This window comes from Dicentrarchus labrax, unplaced genomic scaffold, assembly GCF_905237075.1.
Source record: "Dicentrarchus labrax unplaced genomic scaffold, dlabrax2021, whole genome shotgun sequence".
Classification (NCBI taxonomy): domain Eukaryota; kingdom Metazoa; phylum Chordata; class Actinopteri; family Moronidae; genus Dicentrarchus; species Dicentrarchus labrax.
In genome coordinates this window covers 2,922,015-2,943,788 of record NW_026136711.1, presented here as the reverse complement: position 1 = coordinate 2,943,788, position 21,774 = coordinate 2,922,015, and the positions used below count along the sequence as shown (strand labels likewise).

Here is a 21,774-nt window from a genome sequence, read left to right as displayed (position 1 = left end):
AACCAGACGACAACAGAACACAACAGTCAACAACACATCCAATTATTAGAACATGTGACTGATACTCTCTTTATGACCAATTCCACCAAAAAAGGCCAGAAGAGAAGCTGAGAAGCCTAAACATCTGCTCCAGCCTGCAAACTGAAGTCAGCTCTGCCGTTGTGGAGCAGTTTAATGGAGAACTCGCATCTGTACGGTATTCACTGTGCCAAATGAAAGGGGCTCACTTTAAACAGAGTGCTGATTGAGCTGCACAACAAAAAAATTAACAGAAGTTTTAAGACAGTAATGGAAGCTATACAGAAAATGTAAATGGTAAATGGACCTGTACTTGTATAGCGCCTTTCTAGTCTTCCAACCACTCATACATTACGTGCCACATTCACCCTTTCACACCCGGAGAACGATAATTGTTTTTATGAATTTTACTTTACTTTTCTTTGTTTTTTGTTGTTGAAAATAGACATATCAAAAGGTATAAATCAAAGTATTTAACAACAAGTATACAATATCACAGTAGGAAAAGGTAAGTATGGTAACTGGTAGGGCATTTATTGTAAACTCAAGTCTGAGAATGGGTGAGGGGAATATGGAGCTGAAGCAGATAGTAAGGGGCTGAGCTGAGCAGAGAGGGTCTGTGGTTGCCGATCCAGGGTCCAAAGAGGTCCAAAACTGAAGAGGGATAGATGAGACATACATTGGTGTTAAAAAAAAAGTCACAAATGTCCTTATTATGACAGTTGCAATGTTTGTAGGAAGAATTTTTTTGTACTTTTCAGTACAATTCTTAATCATTTATAATATAAAAGACATGTTTGCTTGTTGTAAGTGAAATACACAACATGTCTTGTATTAATTGTGGAGGAAAAAAGCCTACCTTTGTAGCTGGAAGACGGGAGCAGGAGGGAGCATCATCTGTCATCCAGAAGTTTCTTGGCTGTGGAGGTGTCTGTATGTTGGGCACCTGATGACACATGATCAAGACACTGTTGTTCAGCATATATTCTGGTAATTTCACAATAAACATACACAGGTGGGATAAACTATAGGTTATCACAGCCAGCACCACAAGTACATCCCAACAGAGGGAGCTACAACCTTTCCAGTCACTGATATAAAATGCAAAAAAATCTCAAACACACCTCAAATGACATGACAAGAAATATTTCATATAAAACAAACCAAATGAAATCTCCTCATTTATACCATTGGCGATGAACATATCAAGGAAGGGTATCCACTACCTCTCCCTTTGGAGAAGGATTCTGTCCCCATTTCCACCTCTCTGTGTCAGCTTCACTCTCTCAATGCCCATGTAATGTAGTTCAAGTTGTGGTTATGACTGTTATTATACTATTATAAGTGTCTAGCCACGGATGATTTAACATCATGATTACGAATAGAACACTTATGTTCACAGATCCTGGTTTACTGTCAGCATTCAGTAAAAGTGTCAGCAAATATGACTTCTTTTTATAAAAACTACCTACTGCAGCTTTAATGACAGTATAAGAGTGTATACAATCATGACAAGGATGATTCCCACTAGTGATCTGAGACAAAAAATGAATGGGCCTCTTAGGAGAATCTGACTTCACTATAAATAAACTAGCAATCTGAGGGTCACTTTTCAGTATCTGTCAATTCAATTCAATTCAATTTTATTTGTATAGCGCCAATTCATAACAGAAGTTACCTCAGGACACTTTTCAAATAGAGCAGGTCTAGACCGAACTCCTTATAACATTATTTACAGAGACCCAACAGTACCACCATGAGCAAGACCTTGGCGACAAGGGCAAGGAAAAACTGCCTGTTAAAAGGCAGAAACCTAGGACAGATCCTTCGGCTCTAGGTGGGTGGTCGTCTGTCTCGACCAGTTGGGGTGAGAAAGAGAGAGAGAGAGAGAGAGAGACAGACAGACAGACAGACAGACAGACAGACAGACAGGTGCACAGCAACAACAGTATTGGTAATGGCAATCTAGCAGGACCATGGCAGGAGGCTCCACCAGGATCGATAAGAACCTGCGAGACGAGAAAGCACAAGAACTCCGGGGAAGAAGTGAAGTTAGTAACATGCATTAATGGGACATGAATGAGTGTAGAAAGAGAGAGGAAGAGAGGAGCTCAGTGCACCATGGGAAATCCCCCGATAGTCTAGGCCTATAGCAGCATAACTAAGGGATGGTTCAGGACTCACCTGATCCAGCCCTAACTGTCAGTGTCTACTCACTACTTACTTAACTGATTTAGTGGAGACAAGATGTGTCTCTATAGCTTGGTGGCTAATTTTAGCGCACCCTATTGAGATGGTTGTCCCATAACATGGAGTTACCTTATATTATCTATTAAACTGAATTTAATAGTTTCTAATTTAAAATATTCCAACTGAATATTGTATGCAAAATTTTAAATTGAATTTCACAGATTGAAAATGAATCTAATAGTTTGAAACTGAATTTCACACATATTGCTTTTAACTTTTGAGTTTCAACTCAGAGGCACTCATCAAGGGTTCTCTAGACTAGAATAGAAGAGCACCAATTCAATTCTCTTTTAATTGGGTTTGTTCGCATCGTAATACTTGGCGGTATGTCATGGCCAACAAAATACCTACAAAAGACAAAAGAATTACCAAAAATGTCTTTGGGAAAAATTTATTTGACTTAGATTTTTTAGGTTGGCCCATGTCCCATCTGCTTATTGGAGTAGCATGTAGCTGCAGTACCAGAGGCTGCACTTAAATATGCACTCAGGAATCAGGACCACAATCCTCAGACCACATTTGTAGGACCCTAGTTTTTTGTGACACTGCCACCCACCAGATTGGATGACCAAGAACTGGATTTCGAGGACACAACTCAAGGATGAGACGGACGACAACCAGAGTTACTGAATGAGAGTCAGCTTTAAAACAATCTTGGTGTCTTGAACTGGACAGAGAAATTAATGTCAGCTAACGTTAGCCTACTGTTAGCCTAACATTAACGTTATTTGTTTATTTGTTTAGGTTTTAGGCAACACAGCCTTCATCAGCCTGTATTCTGTCAATTTCACAATCAACACAGGTGAAATTACAAATTACCTGTATGTTTTTAATGAAACTGTAGTGTGGTTTGGGCTGATAATTAATTAGTGATTATGTTGTTGATACTTTTTTAATGAAGTGGTGGAATTTGAGGGATAGACAAGCAATTGAGTAAAGAAGGGAGTCCATTCAATTGGCCATTACCTGCTTCATCTGGGGTTTGAAAATTGAAGGTTCAGGAAACGGTAAATGGACCTGTACTTGTATAGCGCCTTTCTAGTCTTCCGACCACTCAAAGTGTGCAGGAGGCTCCACCAAGATCCATGAGAACCTGCGAGACGAGAAAGCACAAGAACTCCGGGAAGAAGTGAAGTTAGTAACATGCATTAATGGGACATGAATGAGTGCAGAAAGAGAGAGGAGGAAGAGAGGAGCTCAGTGCATCATGGGAAATCCCCCGATAGTCTAGGCCTATAGCAGCATAACTAAGGGATGGTTCAGGACTCACCTGATCCAGCCCTAACTATAAGCTTTATCAAAGAGGAACGTCTTAAGCCTACTCTTAAATGTGGTGAGGGTGTCTGCCTCCCGAACCACAACTGGAAGCTGGTTCCACAGGAGAGGAGCTTGGTAACTGAAGGCTCTGGCTCCTGTTCTACTTTTAGAGACTATAGGAACCACAAGTAGCCCAGCATTCAGAGAACGTAGTGTTCTAGAGGGGTAATAGGGTACTATGAGCTCTTTAAGATATGAAGGGGCCTGACCATGAAGAGCTTTATAGGTGAGGAGGAGGATTTTAAATTCTATTCTACATTTTATAGGGAGCCAGTGCAGAGAAGCTAGTACAGGAGAGATGTGATCTCTTTTTCTAGTTCCTGTCAGTACTCGTGCTGCAGCGTTCTGAATTAATTGGAGCGTCTTAATGGACTTATTGGGGCAACCTGATAATAAAGAGTTGCAGTAATCCAGCCTTGAAGTAACAAATGCATGGATTAGTTTTTCTGCATCTGTCTGTGATAGGATGTGTCTAATTTTTGTAATATTACGTAAATGAAAGAAGGCAGTCCTAGAGGTTTTGGTTTATGTGGGAATTAAATGACATGTCCTGACTATCTATGGGAATGATTTTTAAAAATGTGTCCACTAATGTTTTGTTTTTACACAATGTAGTTTACAGCTAAACACATAAGAGGTATCATGCTATTCCTCTACATGGCTCATATAAAAAGCTCTCTCAAGCTGAGCCAATTTGCCAAATAAAACTTTATCATTCTTATCCACTGCAATGCTGCACTGAAGGGTAGAATGGCTAAACTGCACTGCTAATTATGATTACTGTAGCCTTAACTATGTTTATTAGAACAACATATACCATTAACTGTATTAACACTGTAACCTTCAGTCACAAATCCACTGCTGGTCAAATCACAATTGAAAATTCTTGGAAGAATTTATTTATAAATAAAATGATACTCACCTCAAAAATGTCGTTTGTATATCATATTCGCTCAGCGTACAGGTCCTCTAACACAGAGTCTGCATGTGATGTGGGTAGGGGAGGGGACTTGAAATGCTGAACTCAAGGTGGAGAAAAATTAAGTTATCAAGCAAATTTGATATAGTTATTACAACTTGACTTTGGTTTTGAACCAATTAACTCAGAAATGTTAGTTTAAATTAAACAAAATATTAAGTTGACGTAATTACCGACCTTATTATATCAACACAACTCATAAAACATTTTTTGCAACTTAAAAGGTCAATCTAAATCAATATATTAGAATCTTTAACTTGCAATCATGCATTTAAGTGGTGATAAAAGGTCCACTGAGTTACTTATATATGAAAATAAAATATCTGGTTGAGAACTAGTGACTGAAAAGTCATAGCATGTGATTCCATATTTATTTTACCTGAGTATAATGAGCTAATCAGATAAATTGCCTAACATGCAACCCTTTGTATTATAAGTACTTGGACAGAGTAGTATTTCGATGAAAGCTTTTATAGAAAGTAGTATTTGTCTAGATGGTGCTGTTGTGAAAAACTAGTCATAGAAATGTGGTCCTGAATGTGAAGTGTCCTCTATACCGTATTATTGGAACATAGAGGCAACAGGCTTTATGAGTAGCAATCAAGATGTATTGGCTTTATGTTGTCCATGTTTATATATGTGGATGCTCACAACTGTCACACACAGTGTATTAGCACTTTGTATTGACAACATAGCATTTCTTTTTTTATAATGCACACGCTGAAATAAAGCCTTACTTATACCTGACACGCATGGCCGTAGCCAGCTATGAGGTCACAGAGGTCGGGACCTTGGTAATTAGTTCCTTAAAAAAAGTTATATAAAAAACATCAGCACTACGTAAGTGTATAATCAGGACTTTAAAACATTTCTCTGTCTGTAAGTGTTTGTGTGGCAGCTGAAGAGCTGCAACTTGTTCCATTATGTGACATGTAACGACTGCAGTCCTGTCATAATATTTAAACTGCAGGTGAGGGGGCTGTAACCTACATAACAACCCTCAACAATTAACCCTGCTTGTTCACTATTAACCTATATGATTTCAAAATCAATCAGGAGTTTCTGCTCTGACATATTCAGTGGCAAAAATATTCACAATGGGAAATAACTGAATGCATCATGTAGGGGATAATGCCAGACGCTGGGTCCATTATCAGGAATTAACAGATGACATGGAAAGTGGTGGCCTCTGCAAACAATTTTATACGACTTCTTTGAATCTGTGGAACATGTTAGTAATTTTTTTGCCAAGAAATAAGATTAAATCAAATTGTAATTTTCCAAGTAAAATTTTCCTGGTGGTTTTTTTTCCCCTTGCAATGAACACACCATTTTCAGTGGATGTAGCAACAACCAATTTTAAAATCTGTCCCTGAGTGGCCACCTCACACCCTGTAGTGCTTACACACTGGCTACGCTGCAGTACAATTTTCATCTGTGTTGGCACTGACATTATTTCCTAAGTGATTATTGTTACCCTCAAAAGGCATTAAAATGCATAGATTTATATAGTTCTCACACACACTGAGAAACCTCACTATTTCTAAAAAGTGGATGCACCCCTGCTGAAATCTTCTGTGGCAGAAATGTTGCTAAAACTAAGAAAACCAGCCTATTTCATGAAATGATGACTCAGTGATCAAAACAATAGGCGTAAATATTCTTCAGAAGGAATAACGTAATGCAAGCCAAGAGTTTCATAATTGTATGGGTAATTTACTCAACACATTTATTTTTACGTATTTAGTTAGTGAGTGATAATTATTTATTATTATTATTATCATTATTATTATTATTATGAATTAGAACAACAATAGTAGTTCCTTCATTTTATGAGAAATGTTTGACTAATATACTGTAATTTACTCAAAATGTCACAATGACCTTGAAGCTTATGTAGTGGCGGGTCAGCAGCAGTCAGTGGAGCCGGTGGGGGCTGTAGTTCAGTGGGTGTGCGTTCATACAGCGTTCACAGTGGAGGCTATATAAAGCTCAGCAGCAGCAGGTCGCTCATTCCTCAGGTGTGTATGTGTGTGTGTGTGTGTGTGTGTGTATCACTGATCAAGTCGCGTGCAGTCATGCTTAGTCCTGCCAGCGGACTCCAGCTCCTCGCGCTGCTGCTGCTGCTGAGCACAAGCCGGTCAGCCGTTCACAACGACGCCACCGAGTCAGTTCATCCTCAGGAGGGCGACGACACCCAGCACGAGCCGGCTGCCGAAGACACGAACCAGGCGAGGAACGGCGGGAGACGGCCGGCTGACCCTGTGCGTAACGGTGAGTCCAAACCGTCCGCATGACGTATTCACAGCACGTTTCTGTCAGTTTGAGGTGATTTTTTCTGATTCTTGTTCAGTAAAGCTTGATGTACCTATCGTCCATAATAATGAGGGTACAAATCATATTCTGAACTAATGCATGACTCATGATGAATTAATAAAGGTTGTGTCATGATTCCTCAAAAACTCCTTACTCAGTTCAAATTTATTATTATTATTTTTTTTATGTAATTACTTTTCTGCCACTCCCCACAAAATTGGTAATTGTGTCCTTTCTCCCCAAAAATCCGACTTGAATAATGGGATATTTCCATTTAGTCAATGTAAGAGTTCCTAGCTTCAAAGTTTCCTCCCAGATTACAAAAACGAATCCAAGGATGGGATTGGATTGTTGGATTTCAAACTAGATGAGGGGTGGCAACAAAAGTAAGGTTGTAACTAATTATTTCTGAGGGGTAACTGTAATATTATTACTGAAATTCATTATTAATTAGTTACTCTACTAGTTACTGGGGGAAGTATTATTATTACTGTAATATTATTCCTAGTAACACTCCTTTCATGACTGACTTCATGATATCATTTTACACTTTAATTGACATGTGACCAAATCAGCAGGATTCCAGTTCCAGTTTCAGGACCTTACATTCGCTCACCCTGTCTCATAATAAAAAAAAGAATGATCTGACACTGACATTCCACAAACACAATTATAAAAAAAAAAAAAAAAAAGAAACCACCACCAGTATCGAGCAGTAAGGTATTACTAGTAATAACATTTCTTTCGATGGTAACTAGTAGTGTAACTAATTACTAATAAATGTCAGTAATAGTATTACAGTTACACCCCAAAATTAATAAGTTACAACCTTCAACCTTCAATCATTTGTAATGAGTTAAAGATACCATTGGGTCAATTCATACTTTGCACGTAACGTCACAACTACTGCTAGCTGGCGGGCAAGAACATCGTTCAATGAAACCCAGTAAACTAATAAAGGATCTTACCAGGACGTCACCAGTTTTACTATACAAAAGTATATATATATATATATATATATATATATATATATACATGTACGTGATTTGATATGATATGATGAGAAGAAGAATACATGTTACAGTACACACGTTACTGTTGTACTGTGTCTACTTACTTACAGTTACTTTGCATACATACTATGGTACAGTTATTACTACTACATTAACGTTACAACCTAACAGATTGCTAACAGGATTAAAGACATTTCACTGCTCCAGCTGCTCTTGTCTGTTGTCTGATGCTATGTGGAGTGGATGAGCAGGTAGGCTACAATGTTTGACATCCTGTTAGCCATATATGATACAGTCTAGTTGGCATAAGGTTTTTTTAAACCAACGTTACTTATCAAGCTGTCATTAGCCGGCAGGCAGGGTGTACATATTCAGATGAAGACTTCATCACACGACGGAGCAGATGTCACTTTGTGTATAGCTACAAACATGCAACGTTAGCGGGTATCATTAGCTAGCTAACTAGTAACACTCACCTTTTCTTTGATTATGAAGATATTCCTGTTCTTCACCTCCCATACCACAGCGTTGTTAACCCATCCACTCTTGAAGAAAAGATAGCTACCCGTACTGTTGTAGGCTTTCATTTTTTGTGCGGTGTAAGGTGACGGATATATGTAAATATATATGTTTCTTGCCCGCCAGGTAACCATGGTAATCACATGACTGCAAAGTATGAATTCTCATAGAAGCATTACTTAAGCATATGATTTGTAGCCCTTATTATAAACTATTAGCACATTACTCTGTATTGATGGGTAGCAGGTGTTGGAGGTGGATTTTCAAAAGGCTTCAAATAAAATTTAGTCACGTTTTTTCTTTTTTTTTTTTTAGAAATAAACATTTCTTGAATTCCAATATGTGAAAAATTACATCAATACAAGTACAATACAATACTATCACTAGTCTAAAAGTCTAAAATGTGGCCATAACAGCTCAAATTATATGTGTTAATTTAAATTTTTTAACAAGTCATCTAAATGAATGTGTTAACTTAATGGTGGGCACAAAATAATGTAGCAAGTCATCTACCCATACATTCATTTAGTAAATAACTTCAGTGTTCTCTGCAGTGTTGTTGTGGGATGACAGGGTACATACAAGCATATTGCCGATTAATATTGTGACACAATATTGAAACAGCTCAGCTCTGAGGGGCTAGATTGTTCATAATCAAACTTGAAAGGAAACTGAAATGAAAAGGTCTCTGATTCAGCAGAGGGAGGCAAAAAAAGCCCATTGTCCATGTAGTGGTTTATTTATCCTTGGCAAGCAAGCAAACAAAGAGCAAAGAAATCACAGCTCCTGCTTCTATACTGTAGACCCTCCCAGGTGCATGCTGGTCCTATACTGGCCTACCTACATACAACCTGCCTATTGTGCTATCCAATTATTACGCAACTAACTAACAAAACTAAATGGATAATGAGCAAATTTACATCTAATCTAAATAAAGCAAACATATAGAATAATTTAAATCATTTTACAGATTTTACAGTTTTTCTTTAAAAATACCCCAAGTAGAGGACACATTGTTGAGGCTAAAAATCTTGGTTTCCATTGTCTTTTCTAAGGTTATTTGTCTTATAGAATACATAAAAGTCATATCATTGACATTTATTTTCTCTTGTCTTTATTTTCATATTTGGTATTGAGGTAATCCAAAAGTAATGGAAAGTAAACAAGTTGTGTTGTAGTAGCATATAAACAGATGTCACATCAGAATGAAGTTGAGCATGTGTGTGTAATTCCATTTCCATTGCTCAGGTCCAGATCAGAGTCAGGTGGGCTGCAGGGAGCTGAGGTCCACAAAGTACATCTCTGATGGTCAGTGCACGAGCGTCAACCCCATTAAGGAGCTGGTGTGTGCTGGGGAGTGTCTGCCGGCCCACCTGCTGCCCAACTGGATTGGCGGTGGGGGTTACACTGGTAGGTACTGGAGCCGCCGCGATGCCCAGGAGTGGCGCTGCGTTATTGACCGGACCAGGACCCAGCGGATCCGGCTGCAGTGCCAGGACGGCAGCTCCAGGACCTACAAGATAACTGTGGTGACCTCCTGCAAGTGCAAGCGCTACTCCAGACAGCAGAATGACTCAGGACACAAGGACACACCTGTCCACAGTGGTAAACCGAGGAAGAATCAGAGGAAGGCTGAACTCCCTGAGGAGGGAGCCGGGAGGCAGTCTGACAACTAAAACCACTGTAATCCTGCTGTTACAATGAAAACTCATAACAGCCACTAATGCCTTCATCATGAAGTCTATGGATGAATTATGTGTGCAAATAATAACCAAATATTTAAGAGGCAGACCAAATAGAAGAAAAGTGAGTAGCGTAGATTTGTCTCCAGATTCACATTTTTGTGTCACAGAAAACTGTTTTAAGATTCCTCTGTTGCTCCGAGTACAGTTAGTTAGTGGAATAATTCAAGATATTGGGAAATAAGCTTATTTGCTTTCTTTCATACATTTAAATGTTCAGATGGATATCACTCCGATACGTTACAATACAATACGAAACGAAACGAAACGATACGATACGAAACGATACGAAACGAAACGATACGATACGATACGATACGAAACGAAACGAAACGATACGATACGATACGAAGCGATACGATACAACACGACACGTTTGTTTAATCCATAAAAGAAATGTAGAAACTACAATATGGTTTTCGGGGGAGTTACAGGTTGGAACTATTTCTTGATGAACAACACTTTATCTATCCACCTGGCACTTCTGTAGTATCTCAGTCACTATAGTGCAGGTTAGCAGATACGATCAGTGCTGCTGAACAAAACTGTATGCAGTCACTGTACTCGGCTATTGTTCATCAAGAAGTTGTTCCAGTGCATAACTCCAACAAACAAGATACAACATGTTAATCAATTTTACAACTGTTTTATTTTCCACTTTGTACAGAGCCAGGCTAGCTGTTTTCCTTTGCTTACTGCCTTTATGCTAAGCTAGGTTAAATACGTCTGGACTTAAAATGTTGAACTATTCCTTTGACACTAACCAAATCATGTTAATTTTAAAGAAACATTTTTGTAAAATATGCCACAGTCAGGAAATGTCATTCAGTACAGACGACTTGGAATATGATACGATATGAAACTGTATCATACCATACAACTTTATTGTCGGTTTACACTGAAATTACACACTTACAGATTCTTACAATAACATCTGTTTTTATTAACTTGCATATGTACAAATTTGAAACGTGACCATATGCTGTAAGTACAAAACAACCGTACAATGTCTGAACATTAAATGGTCAAATGAAGCACAAGGCTTTACACTAAGTTGCTTAAGTTCGACGTTGCTTAGTGCCTGGCCAGTTTTTAAAAAAATATCCTCCCTTTGGCAGCTCACTTTGTGCCAGTCTGAATTTCCAGAATGACCTGACTCTACTCTCTCATTCCACCAGGACTTGGCTGAAAAGCAGGAAATAAAAGAGGGTCAGAGATACCAGAACTGACAATTCATTTTGTTATTATTTCTGTAGACCCCTAGAAATTCCATTTATATCACTAAATTGTTTTCCCAATTAAGCTGTGGTAGCAAACGTAATTGGTGGCTGGATTATGTTTACAGGCAACGTACGTTTAAGTGAATGACAAGCTACAGCTATGTACCCCGCCAGGGAGGTTGTCGGTGCAGGTGGTGGGCATACAAAGTGAACTTTGACATATTGCCATGAAACAGGAAGTTGTCTTATCTTGACACACACAAACTGCAAGAGCACATTCGTTGTTCCTTTCAGCTTTTCTGTTGCAAATTACTTGTATATAAACATAATTTCTAGGACAGGGCTGGGTTATTTACCTTTCAATCTAGTCCATAGCATCCGAGTTAGCTGATTTGTTTTCATTTTGCGCTCTACCTCGCTCAAACTATTAGCTCTGGAACATTTAGGACTGAAACTGCCATCAGAGGTGCACATCTGTTAGTCTGGGATCTCCAACATTGCCACCAGGGGATGTATTATGTCACTTGAGAGCTCCCACAACACACAAGGACTTACAAAGTACTGCCCAAATACATTGTGTAATGTTAATGGGGGTTCTATAGGCTGAGGCTCTGAGGCTCTGGTTCTGAGCAACATGCAACAGATTGTCTGTACAGGAGGTTTGTGCTGGAAAGAATGCCAGGATAGTTCATAGTTAATTGTGTCACAGATGGTAGTTTTGCCATAAATCATCTTTATGTAAAAAATAATAGAAAACAATAATGCATTAGATAATTCAAAGGCTTTACAGACTTTGGATGCAAGAGATGTAAAACATAATGTTACTATGATTCATAAAAGTTTCAAATGTGAAGTTAGATTGATATAATAAAGTGATACTTAGATAGCCTATAGTGTGAATGTACTGTACAATATGTGGGTAAAGTTTTTATGGGTTTTTTCAGAGTGAATAGTATGTAATTTATTTTTGTACCAGAACAGTTGAAGTTCTTTTTTTATATTTTTGTCATTGTTTGAAATAAATATGAAAATTCTTAAAGGCTGTGTTTCTGACATAATGCTGCAGGCATTCCAGACAGGCTCGCGGCAAACAGGAACCTCCTCACAACAGAGACATTAGTCAGTGAAGAAACTCTCTTTTCAACAGACACCATACTTTGTTTTATTGTGAAGGGGATACCTTCGCCTCAAGGCTAATGGGGCTTGTTCCAGCTGCAGCAACATGTTAAGACGCTGTATTGTCTCATGTATCCGTTCATTTTTTCCTCTCTCAAAGCTGTGGGCTAAAGTAGGCAGTGAATAGAATCACCTGCACTGGATGACAACAGGATGTTTAACTTGTGTTCCCTGCGGAGGAAAAAGAATTGATGTCCCTTTGTTAATAATATCCTGCAGGTACAGTGAGGGGCATCAGAACAACTTAAAGTCTAGTTAAAGGAATGTTGATTAGCAGGTGGGGGGAAAGCATATTACAGCTGTTTTTCAGGATTTGTGTGGTTGGTAGCAGAAACTAATTGCTGAAGATGACAATAAATACATTTACCCAAACACTCTAGACTTCATGCTTTTCTTTATACTTTATCATTTCAAATGTATATATTAACCCCACAACATGGTGGCTGAATTTACATTATAGGTTTAACATATTACAAGCAAACATACATTCACTTGCTAACACTGCTTTCATTTGTTTGATTTGATTTGATTAAGGAAAACACAAAAAAACACATTTCCTTGTGGTCCTCTTTCCAGGAAGATAAGATGGTAGTACAAGCCACAGATGAACCAACACATAAGCTACATTAAAATACAATCCTTCCATATGAAAGTAAACCGAAAGATTACCATTATCACACTTTATGTACATGCATTGGCTGCACTCATTCCCACATGCCATCTTTGAGTGAGACCACCTCTTTAGGCTCACCCAACTAAATGAATGCACAATAAACATAAAAAAGTCTATATTACTATATACTGTCCATTCTAGACATTATGTCATTTCCCTTCCCTCCCGCAAAACCATCCTCAGCTCATTCCTTTCATGTCTTTGTAAGTCTAATTGTATCCTTTGTATCCAACTCTGACACTGTTTATTCTGCCAGCTCTTTGCCTTTAATTGAAAGGACAGCTCAAGATGGATAGGAAAGGGGATGAATGAGGGGGAATGACATGCGGCAAAGGGCCACAGGTAGAGAGAGAAAGACAGAAACAGAGAGACAGACACACAGCAACAACAATAGCAACAATAACAACTATAATAGACCAATAAATATGACTAATAAGGATGATTCAATTCAATTCAATTTTATTTGTATAGCACCAATTCATAACAGAAGTTATCTCAGGACACTTTTCAAATAGAGCAGGTCTAGACCGAACTCTTTAACATTAATTACAGAGACCCAACAGTACCACCATGAGTAGGCACTTGGCGACAAGGGCAAGGAAAAATGATGACGATGATGATGAAGCCAGAATAACGATGATAAATAATAAATAATATTGATGATGATAATAATATGACTAATAATTGTAATATCAGTAATATTAGCAGTGGGAGTCAAGCAGGACCATGGCAGGAGGCTCCACCAGGATCCATGAGAACCTGCGAGACGAGAAAGCACAAGAACTCCGGGGAAGAAGTGAAGTTAGTAACATGCATTAATGGGACATGAATGAGTGCAGAAAGAGAGAGAGAGAGGAAGAGAGGAGCTCAGTGCATCATGGGAAATCCCCCAATAGTCTAGGCCTATAGCAGCATAACTAAGTATAAGCTTTTTCAAAGACGATATTTCTGCAGTAATAGAACTTTTGGTCCATTGATTTTCGGGTCCAGTCGGAGCAACTGAGGGGAAATCACAGTTATTTTATAAGCCTAAAAGATTTGAGGCTTTTGAGAAAACATTCAGGGGCTGGAGCCCCAGAAGATGTTCGGGTGGTCAGAGGTATTAATCACTGAGTCTGGCCTAATGTGGGTAAAAAATGGAGTGGCACTGCCTCTGTCAAGGAGCCCTGAACTGTGTGACCCTCCAGCAGCTATAATGTGTTGCTTACTCAGTCAACATGAGAGCGGCTGCCAATTTGCAGCACATTCATTTCTTTGCTCATTTCACAGCCGTGAAACTTCCCCTATAATTACACCTCTATTGATGCTCCCCTTAAGCAAAGGGCTTACAATACTTTTTCTGAACAGATTCCACATCCTGCCGAACCCCAGTGTCTTACATTAATAGAGCACTGCGATTCTTAGAATCCAACAATCACATGTGGGTGTCAGGAAGCCATGTGGTAACAATCCAGACCAGAACAAGCAGCAATTTACAATGAGAAAATATTGTGTGACTGCTAGGTCACAGCCACACTATAGCTCACGAAGCCCCTCTACGTTAAGTGTTAATCTTCCTCTTTCCTATATTATGAATCATATGAGGAGGAATTTTTTTGGGTTGTATACATCAAAGAGAGGGTGGAAGCCACATCAAAAGCTGCAGAAATTCATCTTCTGCAAACATGCTAAGTAAAAAGACCAAAATAGATTCATACAAAGGTCCATTTTGTTGAGTGTCCTGAGGCCTGAAGCTGTGAAAGGTGCCTGCTGCTGGGTGTCTGTCTGCATGTGTGCTCTGCACTCAATAGCCTCAAATAGTCAAAGAGAGTTTAATCTCTCTGCTGCAGACACACCTGTTTCTCTTTCAGGCAGGATGTTAGTGAAGGATGCCCTCATAGCCACAGCACTCAGAAAACCCTCACCAGACAAAGACGCTGTGTGTTCCACAGCCGCACAGGGATCACATGCCTTCCCTCTCTGCGACATCCAATTATACTGCTGTTAAAGCAGCTCAGTGAAGTAATGGATGGAGAAACCCAAAGAGAATGAAAGCAGAATAAATAGCCTCATTTCAACCAGTTTGGGGTTCTGTTTTGAAGTGTTGGCACAAAAAGAAAACTTGCATGCCGAAACACTAGACCTATGTTCTATATGAAGTTAAGTGTACTTACATTATCCCAAATGTTTCCAACAATAGTGCAAATAAAGTTCTATTCCATTTTGTGTAGCAGAGCCTTTCATGTGAGCTAAAATGTACAACACCAGCACTCTGACTGTTTGATCTGAATGGAACATAACTTTAATTAGTACCATTGGTAACACCTGTGTTTACTCTACTATTTAATGTCAAAATGGCTCCTGTGAAAAAGGTCTATTCAGCTTCCAGTAGAAACCTCCTGAACCATGAACACTGAAGGAATCCTAACCAGGAGAAGCTGACTGCAATGACGGCAATGGTGGTGAAGACAACAACTCCCATGATCCCATGCTACTTCACAACTTCATCAAACTTTGTTTTTTGTTATTGATTTGATGTGAGACATATTGGACGTTTAAAGAATAATAAAAGTTGTCAATACTACCTGATATACTCCAAATGGGAGTCTTTTTCACAATGACATCTGTATTTTCACTCTCAAGCACAGTTCCCAAGCATTTGTAGCTCTGGACAATGTCAGTACTCCATTTGTCACTTATGTAACTGTTCATTTCATACAGCTGTGAGAGAGGACGGATGACACGCAGAAAAAGGCCATTTGAACCTATGGCCACTACAGCACAGACTCAGCCTCTGTACATGGTGTGCCAGTTCTACCAGGTGAGCTATCTGGGTACCCCTAAACTTGTTATTTCAGTCACTTAAATTGTTTTTTTTTTAAAGCAGTAGTTAAAACATTACTTTTTGTCATTACTGCTAAAATGTTCCTTCTAGGGCTCCTAATGGCATTTGTAAGACTCCATCAGGCCTGAATGAACCAATCAGAGCCAGGAAAGATAGTTGATTGTTGAGTCTCATTCCCAAAATGACTTATTGCAGCTTTAATTTTACACAGCTTTACTAGTCAGTTAAATGTTATACATATATGAGATTTAAACATAATATATCCATAATATAATATATCCGCAAACAACTATTTGTTATGTTAAGATTCTTCATTATTTGGGCAGTTGTCAGCTTTGTGTCAACCACATGAAGAGGAGATATATAACACACCTTTTATTTACCATTACATCACTCATCATTAGGAGGAAGCTCAGTAGTAATAACTGGTGATTAAGGATACAGGGTTTCCTATCCACGAGGCTGTCTTATTGTAACCCACGCAACCCCTGCAGACAGGAGAACAAAAAAGCTGTGCTGTTTGTTCTTCATCTGGTATTAGGTGACAACACAGGAGTCTTAAGGAGCATTTGATAGCCTTGTTGCTTCTTTGATTACCTCATCCTTCTGGATACCTGCATTAGTACCAACACACTCTTAAATTACAGTCCAAAGCACAGGTTTCATTTGGGACCTGTATTTGTAAAATATCTCTTTTTCTATTTGATGAGAGAAGGAATCTTGAAGGATGGGAAATGTTAATACTTATCTGTTAGATCATGAGGATATTTTTGTTAATTTATGATACATTCAATCGGAGCCAGTTTTTTTTTTTTTTTTTGTTTTTGTATTTTTCTGTAGAGTGCGTGAATTGTTAGTTTCTTATCTACAGTATGAGTTACAATGTGTTGTGTCAGTGTATTGTGATGAATAATGTGAGTTTGTATATTTGTATAGAATTGTCACCATATAAACTGTGTGGACCCCAGGAAGAATAGCGACTGTTATATGTGGATCTTAATAAACAAACAAACAAACAAACAAACCCACAAACTGTTAAAAGATAACAACTACTACTTACTGTGCACACAGTAAGCCTTATTTGTAATCACCAAAGGGGCCGATCGCGCAGAGAAGCATTGCTGCAAAACCATTGTTTTCCTATGGTGTCGCTTGGTGTGTGCTACTCTCTTGCACTATGCATGATGTTTACTATGCGAGTAAATATGTTAGCTAGCTAGCTTGTTAGCTTGCTGTTTGACTGTGAGAGAGCTATGGAACAGGGATGATGTGGGAAAGTAACCTCAGTTATTACCTCTTTGAAATGAAGCTAGAGTTTATTCATTTAGAGCTCGACATCTGCTTCAATACAGTTTTTCTGTAAACACGTGTTACTAATGACTCTAATTAAGGTTCCGTTACGCTTAGCGTAGAGCCTTTCAAGTGAGCCAACATACATAATAGCAGCACCCTGACTCTGTTTGACCGGAACAGAACTTTATTCAGTATCATTGGTAAAACCTGTGTTTACCCTACTATTTCATGTCAAAATGGCTGTTGTGAAAGATGTTTAAACCAGACAAAAACTGGTTTAAAAGGTATGTTACTGGATGCAAAAAGCAATGGCTTCATGTGCTTCTGCAACTCTACTTTGTTCCCTTGACTTAGGGCCAACAGCAGGCTGTCCTAGCATATATGTACAGCATCAGGACCTCTGATAAATTCCATAAGTTTCAGTTCAGACTTTTTTGTAGCCCATGGAGTGCCTCCTGCTGGCCATTAGAAGGAATGCATATTTAAGACACTTTCTTATTGGCTTCACGTCACAGACCTGGAAGCTATGTCCACTAATTATATACTTTCAATAGTCACCGCAGCTGGCAACAAAAAACAACAGAACAACGACCATAATGCCACACAACAAATCAATGGGGGACATCACAGTAGGTTCAGACTTGGATCAGAGTTCAGTGTCATGATCTGGATAAAAGTTTTGCGTTGGAAATGAAGTTCTTCACTGAACCCTGTCCAGCCAAAGCTGTGTGGATGAGCTCACCATCATGATGTATATGTATGTCCATTATCCAAATCGTACAGTAGCCAGACAAAGCCTCCTCTCCTTCATCCGGCCGAAACCTTGCCGTTAAGACCCAAGGTGTCCTCTTACAAGCCTTTCCCAGGGCTCTCTGACAATGACTTTACTCCAGTTCTCCTTGTCTTCCCTTTGATACCACTGAAAATAAATCCACTCCAAAACTGTCCAGCTCATGCCATTATACACAGAGGTAGGGACTGTTTTTTTCCCCTTTTGCTCTCAAAATGATCTCCAATTACCCCAAAAAGCTGTGTTTGTCACATCACATCATCGAGATAGAGGTATGGATGAGGCTGAGAAAAAAAAGAGCCCGGGGGGGCTTGAAAGAAGTTATTTGATCCGAGAGAGCATTTGCTAATTTTTACATCTCAGAAACCGGAAATTTGAGATCGAGCTTTTATGCACCGCTACAGTCAAGAGTGAGTGTGACACGCAGTTAAGGGGAGAGGGGATAATAGGGTGGAAACAGGAGGACGGGGCTTGAGTTGTGACTCTATTGACAATCAACGTGATAGCCATGCTTGCTGCTTATGCCTACGAACGCAGTGACAGGGGTCAGTTAGCTCCCATGGGAGAAGAGCTGTGGAAAATGAAGAACAATGCGGCCAGGGAGCCGGAGCTCTATAGAAATATAACACATAGCCAAAGGATGTTCATCATGTGTGAGAAAGTGAGGCTGAGGAGAAGCTTCTTCTTTATCCTTGTAACCCTTTTGTCATCACTTTAAAGATCTGGCTTCAAGCTGCCACACAGTCATTTATGAACTAAAGTTTAAGTAATAAACTAATATATTTAAAACTAGTCAGTGGCCACAAACCAATCCCTGTAAGGTTAAATAATAGTAAAAAAAAAAAAAAAAAACTCAAATTAAGATTCAGCCTAAACACAAGAGACGGAGTAGCAGAATACTAGAGATTACTGTAAGTAGGAAGCTCGATCTTAAGTAACAAAAGCTAAACAATTCTTATTTTCTTGTGATAATACACTAATGAAACCATACCTATGAATATAATATTAAATGTCTGACAATAGATTCTCCTAAATGTTACACACTGGACCTTTTTTTTATAATTCACTTGTTATTGCTTTTCAAAAGACAACAACCTACAGAACAAAGATATCAGAGACAGACACAGTAACAATAAAACAAATAACACAACACAACAATAAGTAATAAAATAAACTAATTCAGTTATAAAGATAAATAAATGAATATGTTATACATAGGGTAAGAATTTGTATTATCGTGTTGCACACCATTATAACAACAATATACAAGGTAAATATAATTATCACTGTTATATCAAAATAATAGGGATAACCAGGGCAAGTATTTCAGTATTGCTATTCACATCTGCAATAGTAATAGTCACATAGGACTTCCATTGCAACCATCTACTTGGTTATGACTATCCCCCACATATTCTGATAACTCCTTACTGGCAAACCTCATCATCACAGAGATATCATTCATGTCTTAATGTAAGTAAAAGCAGAAACAATCACCATTACCTCATCACACACTAAATACTATATTTATGCAGGGCCCCCATATAAAAATACCTCCTGTCTGTTGTTCAACTAAAAAAATGATTGTTCATAATTAGCTGTTTTGGTCGTTTCCCACCAGGCTCTGTAGCAACATTGTTCCAAGTACTTTGCTGATGAATGTTACTATAAGTTTCCTGTACGTTCCAAGTCACACACTGGAGATTTAAACACATTTTTTAAACTAAATAAATAAGACTTGAATATAACATAAAATAATCTTTTTCACCCAATAAAAAAGTCTAACAATTAACATTAATCTTGATGCTCCTAATAAAGTTAAACCTCAAATTTAGATTCACTCTAAACACAAGAGAAGGAGAAAGCTGCCATCTAGTGTTGTAAGTGGAGTAATATCAAAATATGGGACATTACTGTAAGGAGGAACATTTAAAAATGACCTAATCTAGTGTTGTATAGTGGAGTAATATCAAAATATGGGACAAGCCACAAGAAATACGCCCGCCACATTGTGAAAACAAGGTAAACTGTTGTTGTGCCCCACACCACTGTCGCTAAACACTAGCTACTCACTATTATTATAATTCTTCCTTCCCAATCTTCCACATTGCCCACCACACTATCTGTTAATTAGCGGGTGGGAGAGTCGCATGAGCTTCTTAAAGTCAAAGTCACAAGTGGTCACATAGACAAAGATTTAATATTAGCATGTGATGCCCACCACGGAGCCGTCCACAGAATACAATGGCAAAAACCAATTTGTCGACTACAGGGGAGAGTCGCAGCGGAAAAGAAGGTTTGGCTGTGATTTTTGGTATAAAAAGGTTCCAAAAATACCTCTATGGCAGGAACTTTACAATTGTAACGGATCACAAGCCCCTGATTTCACTGTTCAATGAAACCAAACCTGTACCTCAGATGGTTTCACCACGGCTTCAGCGGTGGGCTGTCTGGCTCAGAGCTTATGTGTATCGTATAGTGTACAGGCCAGGAAAACTAAATGCAAATGCAGATGCCCTCAGTAGGCTTCCCTTGCCAGAGGCATGCCCTGCGGACGGAGGGGAGGAGGAGCTAGTACTGATGCTGGATGTGATGGATGATGCACCTGTAACCACAGAACAAGTAAGACGACGGACAGCCAAAGATGTAACACAGTCGCTTGTACATGGGTTTGTGTTAAAAGGATGGCAGTAGAGCCTCAATTCATGCATTACTTTACCGACACTTAGAATTAAGTGTTCGAGATGGATGTATGCTGTGGGGTGCTCGAGTCATTATTAAGAAAAATGCAGCATCAGTCCCATCCAGGAATGTCTAGGATGAAAGGTCATATGTTTGGTGGCCTCGGATGGATCAGGATGTAGAAAATGAAGTACACCAGTGTGAAGCTTGTCAATGGCACAGCAAGCCATGGGAATGGCTGGAGAAGCCATGGACTCGACTTCATGTGGATTATGCAGGTCCCTTTTTAGGCAAAATGTTTTTGGTGCTGGTTAAGTCACATTCTAAGTGGATGGATGTATATTCACTAAAAACAGCAACCACTTATGTAACCCTTGAGAAACTCAGACAAAGCTTCATCAATCCATGGATTACCAAAAATGTTGGTGAGTGATAATGCTACCTGCTTTACAAGTGCTGAGTTTGCAGATTTCATGTCTAAAAATTGAATAAAACATGTGACTTCAGCCCCTTTCCATCCTTCATCAAATGGGTTGGCCGAAAGAGCAGTTCAGACCTTTAAGGAGGGGATGAAGAGGATGCAAGGAGGAAAGGAGAGCTGGGAAACTAAAATGTTGAGATTCCTGTTTAATTACAGAATCACTCCACACTATACCACAGGTTTGTCCCTGGCAGAGCTGCTCATGTCCAGGAGGCCCAGGCCATGTTTGATTTGTTCCTCCCAGACTTGAAAAGAAAACGAGATGGAAAAGAAACAATGGAAACAAAAAGCTCATCTTGACAAGACTACCAAACTCAGATGTTTTAATCCAAGAAATCTTTACAAAGAACTGTGGATATGGTCCCAAATGGATCCCTTGAACCATTGAGAGCTGCATGGGTCCACTATCATATACCGTTCTCACTGGAATAATTTCTCTTACAAAATATTTCCAATATTGTCTTACGTTTGTTTTGGATGT

The 21,774-nt window shown here is 38.9% G+C and overlaps 1 protein-coding gene across 1 annotated transcript; it reads left to right on the top strand.

The window, feature by feature from the left end:
• The first annotated feature begins 6,569 nt into the window (after positions 1 to 6,569).
• sostdc1b (sclerostin domain containing 1b) lies at positions 6,570 to 12,922 on the top strand. The gene is made up of 2 exons (XM_051415401.1): positions 6,570 to 6,838; positions 9,661 to 12,922. The coding sequence occupies exons 1-2, from the start codon at positions 6,592 to 6,594 to the stop codon at positions 10,086 to 10,088; spliced, it is 675 nt and encodes a 224-aa protein (XP_051271361.1). The 5' UTR covers positions 6,570 to 6,591; the 3' UTR covers positions 10,089 to 12,922.
• The last annotated feature ends 8,852 nt before the right edge of the window (positions 12,923 to 21,774 follow it).